General features: G+C 36.6%; 1 protein-coding gene across 1 annotated transcript in view; it reads left to right on the top strand.

The window, feature by feature from the left end:
• The window catches only part of ETNK1 (ethanolamine kinase 1), a 54,009-nt gene that overhangs the window by 16,289 nt on the left and 28,893 nt on the right, over positions 1–8,827 (top strand). Inside the window, exon 3 of the mRNA XM_006769637.2 lies at positions 6,146–6,286. Within this exon, the coding sequence (XP_006769700.1) occupies positions 6,146–6,286 (141 nt within the window). The remainder of the gene's footprint in view (positions 1–6,145; positions 6,287–8,827) is intronic.

Raw genomic sequence — 8,827 nt, 5'->3', positions numbered from 1 at the left:
GGCAGAGTGGTTAGGGGTGATCAGGCAGGCAGGTGAGTGGTTAGGAGCCAGCAGTCCTGGATTGCGAGAGGGATGTCCGACTGCTGTCCACAGGTATCATGCCTAAACCAGCAGTCGGACATACCCTGAGGGGTCCCAGATTGGAGAGGGTGCAAACTGGGCTGAGGGACACCGACCCACCCCCAACCCTGTGTATGAATTTCGTGCACTGGGCCACTAAATAAGTGGAATTACTGTATCATGGTAATTCTATTTTTATATTTCTGAGGAATTGTCGTAGTGTTTTCCCTAGCAGCTGAAACATTTTACATTCCTACCAACGGTGTACAAGGGTTCCTATTTCTCCATATCCTTACCAACACTTGATTTTTTTTTTTTATAGTATCCATCTTGTTGGCTGTGAGGTGGTATCCCATTGTAGGAAATTGAGTTTATGTTATCTGTAAGGCTTCCAGTCAATAGTAGGCTATTAGTAGTTATTTTTTGGGAGAGTCAAAAGTTATATGCAGATTTTCAATTCCATGGGAGGCCAATACTCCTAATTCCTGTTCTGTTCAAGGGTCAGCTATATAATGTATTTAAGTTTCTGGGGAGTCCGAGATATATGTGATTTCCTTTCTTTTTCTTTTCTTTTTTATTTTTTAAATGTAATAGCCATTTTTAAAAAAATATATTTTTATTCATTTCAGAGTGGAAGGAAGAGGGAGAGAGAGATAGAAACATCAATGATGAGAAAGAATCCTTGACTGGCTGCCTCCCACATGCCCCTGACTGGGGATCGAGCCTGCAACCCAGGCATGTGCCCTTGGCCAGAATCGAACCCAGGGCCCTTCAGTCTTCAGGCCGAGGCTCTATCCACCGAGCCAAACCGGCTAGGGCTCTTTATTTTTATATTTTTATTTCCAGAGGAAGGTAGAGGGAGAAAGAGAGACATCAGTTATGAGAGGGAGTCATTGATTGGTTGCCTCCTGCACACCCCCTACTGGGGATCGAGCCAGCAACCCAGGCAGGTGACCTAGATTGGAATTGAACCCAGGACCCTTCAGTCCACAGGCTGATGCTCTATTCACTGAGCCAAACTGGCTAGGGCTATATGTGGATTTTCTACAGTGCAGGGAAGTCCACTTTGGTGCCCCTAATTGCTGCGTTGTTGAAGGGTCAACTGTAAACAAGAGTTAAGTTCTAATGACATATTTCTGGTCATAGAAACATCACCAGTCTTCTAAATAATGACCCAAAACACTTCTAATATTAAGCACTGAAATAATACATAGGGTTTTGGGGTCCAGAGCGCAATTTATCAAAAATTTTAGGTGAGTATGGAACTTGTATGAAGGATTTATTTTTTTTTTAAAAAATCTGTTAGCAAAGCCTAGTTTTTTTAGTATGTAGGTGCTATGATTACAGTTCAACTATATTTGTTATTTCCAGGAGGATATTTGTATTATAAATAGATTTTCTTCCTTAATTTTTTTTTTATTCTCTCACCTGAAGATATGTTTATTGATTTTAGAGAGACGACGTGTGTGGGGGATAGAGAGAGAGAGAGGAAGAAATAGAAAGAAAGGGATAGATAGATATGAGAGAGAAACATTGGTCAGTTGCCTCCTGTATGCTGCCAGCAGGGATAGAACCCACAATCTATGTATGCGCTCTAATCAGTAATCAAACATGCAACTTTTTGGTGTATGGGACGACACTCCAACCAACTCAGTCACCCGGCCATAGCTCTTGTTAACGTTTCTACAGAAAAAATCGAGCAGGTTATTTTAGGACCTGTAGAAGTTGACTTCTATACTTTGAGAAGGGGCTTGTAGAAGATGTCTTTCTTTTAAAAACAGGCAGTATTTCAAATGGTCACTTTGTTCTTGTATAGCAAGCCATTAATTTTGTTACAAGTCTTACTATATGTGTTTTTAAAAAAATACAAGATAGATTTTAATCCACCTGACAATAAGGTTATTAGTGGCAGAATCTTTTGGTGGTCTGGTAAATTTCTAAATGTACTCTGAGTCTGGTGCTAATATAATGATTCTAATTTACCAAATGCTTATTAAGTATCTCTTCTAAATGCTGAGTTCTACACTAGATGGAAGAATAAGGCATGATCTTTGTTCCTTGTAGGATAATTTATGGAAATATTTATCAATTGTATTGACCGAGCAATCTCAACTATTACTATCATTATTTGTCATTATTCTATTTTGAATTTTATGGGAAAATGTCACAAAACATTTTAAATAGCGTTCTGAAGGTATTTAAACTATTAAATACAATAGAATTATTTAATATTAATTTTGCCCCTTATATAATCTAGTTTTATTTTAATAATGAACCTATACATAAGGGCAAATATATCTATAATTTACTTTAGAAGATCATAATTAGCTCTTAAGTTTTGATAAATTTTTTATAAATATTAACTTTGCTCCAGTATGTTCATTAATAGTTTATTGTCCATTTGAGTAGGTATATATTACTTAATGCAGAAATGTTTATTTTTTAAATTTCATATAAAAATAACTCATTTTCAACTAATATCGAATTTGTTGAAAGGAGAAAATGGTCTTTGATAAGTGTTTTATAAAATCATCATTTGGAAAATTTTGCTTGTTAACCTAGAGTTTATATTCATTTAATATTTCTCTTATAACTAGTAGGAAATTGGTGTGAAATGGGAAGTAGTCTACAGGATCTTTGTATATGAATATGAAGGTGAAGTTCGTGCAATTAATTAAATTTTTATGCACTTTTTTTCTGGTATTCCATGGCTTATAATTTTAGATTTGAAGGATCTAATTAGATTTATAATTAAAGATTATGAAGTAAAACAGCAGTTTTGTTTTTTTGTAAGGAAATTGGCACAACCCCAATTATCCACCTTTCTGCTGGAAAAGTCAAGACATTCGAAATTTGTACATGTTTTCTCTTCTATCAGCTAGTCACATTCAACAGATTCCATTAATCTATAAGAGCCCCTTGAAATTGTGGCCATTTTTATTATTCATTTTTGAAGTATTTACCAGAGAATTGGCATTCCAGTCACTCCCAGCTAGATAACTTATAATTAGACAACATCTGAGACTACATTTTATATTTTGCAAATCAGGGTTTCATACAAACTCTGGGTAAAACTATAAAAATTGACATTATTATTATTTTTAAAAATCACAGTAAATAAAGTTTGTCAGTGTTAAATAACTGTTCTAATATGTGATTTTTCTCCTGAATCACCAATTTCATTTGTTCAGTAAACATTTCTAGGACATAATGTTCTTTTGACATAGATTGCCCATGAGTTTTATCTAACACAGATCATACCTTTCCTCAGGCCTCTTGTCCCAACTCTATTCTTAAAGTTTTAAACCTATTCTTACTGGCATAAAAACATATATGTGTCTCCCACACATGTCTACGTGTGTGTGTGTGTGTGTGTGTGTGTGTGTGTGTGTGTATTTGCCCCCTTCTTTGTTTTGTCTTTATCATCACCTGGCTTTCCCTGAAGTTTCCATCTGCTTAAAGTATCACATTCATTTGGGCCTGTGCCTGCGGTTCTCAACCTGTGGGTCGCGACCCCTTTGGTGGTCGAACGACCCTTTCACAGGGGTCACCTAAGACCACCCTGCATATCAGATATTTACATTATGATTCATAACAGTAGAAACATTACAGTTATGAAGTAGCAACGAAAATAATTTTATGGTTGGGTCACAACATGAGGAACTGTATTTAAAGGGCCAGAAGGTTGAGAACCACTAGCCTATGCGGATATGAACGTAGCATAAAAATAGATTTCTTTTTTACTGTATTCTTTTTATTTTTTTTTATTTTTTATTTTTTTTTAATGTATTTTTATTGATTTTTTACAGAGAGGAAGGGAGAGAGACAGAGAGCTAGAAACATCGATGAGAGAGAAACATCGATCAGCTGCCTCCTGCACATCCCCCACTGGGGAAGTGCCCGCAACCCAGGCACATGTCCTTGACCGGAATCGAACCTGGGACCTCTCAGTCCGCAGGCCGACGCTCTATCCACTGAGCCAAACCGGTTTCGGCTACTGTATTCTTTTTAGACAGAAGTATGTGGTCTTCAGGAACGTCAATCAAGTAGCAGTTATTTAATTTATATAAAAAGTTGTTTGTTTCCTAATTTGTTTGAGAGATATGAACCAAAGCACACATACCTAAAAAGGTTACAGATTTTAATATTTTGGTAACGCATTAGTACTCTTGATTGAGGATAACTTGAGAATTCAAACTGACTTAAAGAAGAAGGAATTTATTGGTACATATAACTGAGAATAAGTTCAAACATGGATGGATCCATGGACTCTAGAACAGTATAATTAGGAATATCACTATCTTTTTGAAACAGTTCTGTTGTGTTTTTTTTTGTTAATCCTTAACCAAGGATATTTTTTCATTGATTTTTAGAAAGAGTAGAAGGGGGCTGGAGGAAGAGAGAGAGAGAGACAGGGAGACAGAGAGCTGTGAATCTGTTGCCTTCCGTATGCGCCTGGACTCACTGGGCTGGGGGATCAAACCTTCAACCCAGCTACATGTCCTTGATAGGGAATTGAACCCACAACTCTTCCGGGTGCTGGCTGATGCTCCATCCACTGAGCCACATGCTTTATTTTCTGACAAACTTTATTAAGAAGTTTTATTTTCTAGCAAAATTTTTTAAGAGTGACAATTACAGTAATCAGCAGTTGCAGGCTTACCTAATATTGCCACCCCAGGTTGTGGGGTAAGGAATTCCTCTTTTCATAAAGGCTTCAACCAAAGTCAAAGCTTCAACAAAAGTTCAGGGATTAAGTCCTTTTGGCCTAGCTTGGGTAATGTGCCCTGAACCAATTATTGTGGCCTGAAGGATGGAATGCCCCGGGCAAGTGTGTGTCATATCTTCACTCAAGTTACTGTTGCAGATAGGACAGGGAGTCAGGATTGAGATAAGCTCTGTATGAATCACATGAACTAAAAATGAAGAGTATGGAAATTTCTCCAAAGGAAAAATCAAAACTGGGTAGATAAAAATATTCATTATAGTAATAAAACTATCATAAAATTATGTAATCACAGATTGGGAAAGGATTACTACAATGTTAGATTCCTGTGTGCCTTAGTTTGAGTGTTCTCAACCATTTTTTGCATATGAAGTCATCTGGGAAGCTTTTAAATGTCCCAGTGCCCAGACCAATTAAATCACAGTTTGGGGGTGGGGGGGGGTGGGGAGGGGTAGTAACCAGGGCTCTGTATTTTTTTCTTTGAAGTTCCAAAGTTTGATTTCAGTACACAGCCAAGCTATAGAGCATTATATTAGTGCCCTTCAGACTTTACAGTGGATTTGGATTACTTGGAGATCTTGTTTAAAATGAAGAATATTGGGGGCCCCACCTTCAGAGATTATGATTGAATAGATCTCAGGTGGGACCTCAGACATTTGTACATGGTGCTTTGTTGTAGGTCGTAGAACTAATTTGAGGAGCATTACCTTAGATTGTTAGCATTTTGACAATATGTCAGCTTTAAGTTCTTTAATTTGTGGATTATTGTTAAGTAATTTTTTCGCCTGCTAGTCTGTAGGCTGTTTGGTAACTAATTTTTGTTTGGTATGCTTATTCCTCCATCAGATTTGCTGTACTGGTTTCTACAGAGACAAACATAGCATGGGCACTAGATTATGCAACTTGAAATTATTTTAAGGTTGCATCAAGACGATTGATTCTGACATCATAAAATCCAAATATTTTTTCAGAGAATTTGTCTTTAACAACAGTTATAGAAATTAACTCATAGAACCCATTTATCTCCCTGGTTACCTTTTTACTTTAGTCCCTTTTTGCCCCTTAACCTCAAGGCTCAAGATTAAAGTGACTCAGTATAAATGTATGTATCTCTTGATTAATTTCTAATATGTGTCTTGATATAATTTATATTTGTGTATTGTTCTGCTGGTCCCAAACATTGTGTAATCAAAATAGGCCACCTACTTTCAGAAACTCAACCCCTTTTGGGACACAGTATTTAATTGCCATATTAATTGTAATTTTCTTCCTTCTGATGCTTTAAGCATTTGTTTTCCTCTCCTTGTGAGAATTGACTTGCTTAACATTTTCTTTTTATGCTCTTTTGTTTTTAAACAGGCTAATTGCACGTCAGCTTGCTAAAATTCATGCTATTCATGCACACAATGGCTGGATTCCCCAATCTAATCTATGGCTGAAGATGAGGAAATACTTCTCTCTTATTCCCACAGGATTTGCAGATGAAGATCTTAATAAGAGGTAAAATTACTAAAATTACTTTTACATTTGAAATGATATTTCACATTGCTCTACATACTAGTTCTCAAAGATAACTATAAGGTTTCTGTATATAAAATCTGGTTTGGTTTATCTCTGCATTGAAATAAAATAGTCATTGATTCATTTGACTTTCAGATGGCACTACAGAAATAAAGCCTCTCTCTTTCCCCTCCAGATGACTAAAAAAAACAAAAACAAAACCAAATCCTACAGAAGCAAGGGGATATGGGAGTGGGCAGAGATGAGGGGACAAAAAATAAAGAACATTTATTTGCAAGTAACTGAAATGCAAAGATCACTTATGAATAGGTATGTTTTTGCATAGTATGAGTTGGTCATTGAGACTTAAAAAAAATCTTTTTGTTCAAAGCTGTTTTGAATAGATATTACATTGGGGCAGTGTAGTAATATTGGAATGTGAAAAAGCTTCAGTTGTCTTAGTTTACTATGACTGTTGAAGTCCCATATAATGAAGTTGAAAATTCATTTACTAGAGTCTTACTTAGATTTTGTAGGGTCAAACTGACTATAGTATTTCAATATTTTCTATATAAAACTGTTTGTAAATCAGTTTTTAGACTCTAAGTTATATGAACATATATATATATTTTAAACATATTTTTATTAATTTCGGAGAAGAAGGGAGAGAAAGAGAAAGATAGAAACATCAACGATAGAGTCATTAATTGGGTGCCACCTGCATGTGTCCTGACTGGGAATCGAACTATGACTTCTCCTGTGTTATAAGTCGTCGCTCACTCACTTAGCCATGTGGGCCCCACGGAACATATTTTTTATAGTGTAATTAATACTAGTACAAAAATTAGGAATTTTATTTTGTTCTTTACATCTAAAATGTACATGAAAACTTCAGCTTTTGTATTTAGCAAGTCTTTGTTTTAAGAACAACAGACACATGTAGGACCTAAAACGTTTTTTTGCTTTTGTTTTTTAAATAATTTTTATTAGGGAAAAATAGCTGTATTTTTCTGTTGAGTATTATTATTTCAACATTTAATTTGAATCACTGTGCAGCTGTTTATTTTTTGTTTTTGTTTGTTGTTAAACCTCAGCAGTGGAGGGAGAGAGACACATCAATGTGAGAGAGACACTATGATTGGTTGCCTTCCCTATGCTTCCCGAGCAGAGCTGGGGATGAAACTTACAACCCAGGTATGTGCCCCTGACCAGGAATCAAACCCTCAACCCTTCGGTGCAAGGGCCAACACTCCTACCACTGAGCAGCACCGGCCAGGGCGGTGTAACTGTTTGTATCTGCAGGTATTTGGTCAAACTTTGAATTTGATAGGGATATTATTCTCCTTTAATTGGGATAGGCAAAAGTCTAGTGTGCTGAGGAAGCAACAGCATAAAAACAGAAAATTCTTTTTGGAAATAGCTATTTTGTTGAAAGATTTTAGGGAAAGCTACTTAAAAATAATGAAGTAGATGGCAAAAGTGAATACTAGATTTCCTTGTGGTTTTTTTTTTTAAAGATGACGGCAGAGTTTGAGAGGCAGTATAGTATGGTTTTGGAGCAGAAGACTTTGGAACTGTATTGCTTGGGGATGAAATATCAGTTTTTCCAATTAACATTTCTGCTTTTTAACCTTTGGCAGCAAGTTATCTATTTCTTCATTTGTAAAATGGGAAAAAACAAGAGTAGTACATTTAAAAACCTTTGAGGGTTTTTGGAGAATTAATTAAGTTAGTACATACTAGTAGAAATTAATTAAAACATTGCCTGGCCATTTAAGTGCTAAATAAATTTTAGCTAGTACTTTTAAAATTCAAAGCAGGTAGAATAGGTTTTGGGTCATATTTCCTAGACTCTTTTGAGGTATATTTTAAAATCTTGATGTGATAACTTTGGAAAAGCTGGAGATGCCCAGTGATTAATAACAGGGTGAAAGCATCCTGTCCCAATAGAAAATATTCAACTAGAACATTAAAAGCAATTACCTTTTTGTTTGTACATGTTTGTAATTACCATGTTCATAATCCTTTGAATCCTGTTATTTCCACTTAACTCTGTACTTTTAAAATAGATTCTTGAACCAGTTATACCACTTAAAGAACTATAAGGGTTACTTTTAGAAACTGTGTAGAGTAGAATGCAATAGTGGGAAAAATACAGGTAGCAACCACCTGAATAGGAAAATTCATTAAAGTAAATTCAGTGTACAGAATCTTTATTCAGTGTACAGAGGTCTGGTGCACAAATTTGTGCATGGGTGGGGTCCCTCAGCCTGGCTGGTGATTGGGACCAATAGTGGGGCCGCCCCCTCCCCCAATTGGGGCGATTGGGGCGGGGGCAGCTGGCCAGGGAGAGGGACTGCTGGAGGTTGGCTCCAGCAGCAAGCTAACCAACGGCCAATTCCACGAGGAATCAGGCTCCCTCCTTCCTCCTGTATGGGCCCAGGGTGTGAGTGAACCAGATTCAGGGTTGTCAGGGCCCCAGCAGCAAGGTCTGAGTCAGTGCACATCGTAGGTACTGCTGGTCATCCAGTCGTTCTGGTC

This window comes from Myotis davidii, unplaced genomic scaffold (genome assembly GCF_000327345.1).
Source record: "Myotis davidii unplaced genomic scaffold, ASM32734v1 scaffold163, whole genome shotgun sequence".
Classification (NCBI taxonomy): domain Eukaryota; kingdom Metazoa; phylum Chordata; class Mammalia; order Chiroptera; family Vespertilionidae; genus Myotis; species Myotis davidii.
This window is presented reverse-complemented; position numbering and strand designations above follow the sequence as displayed.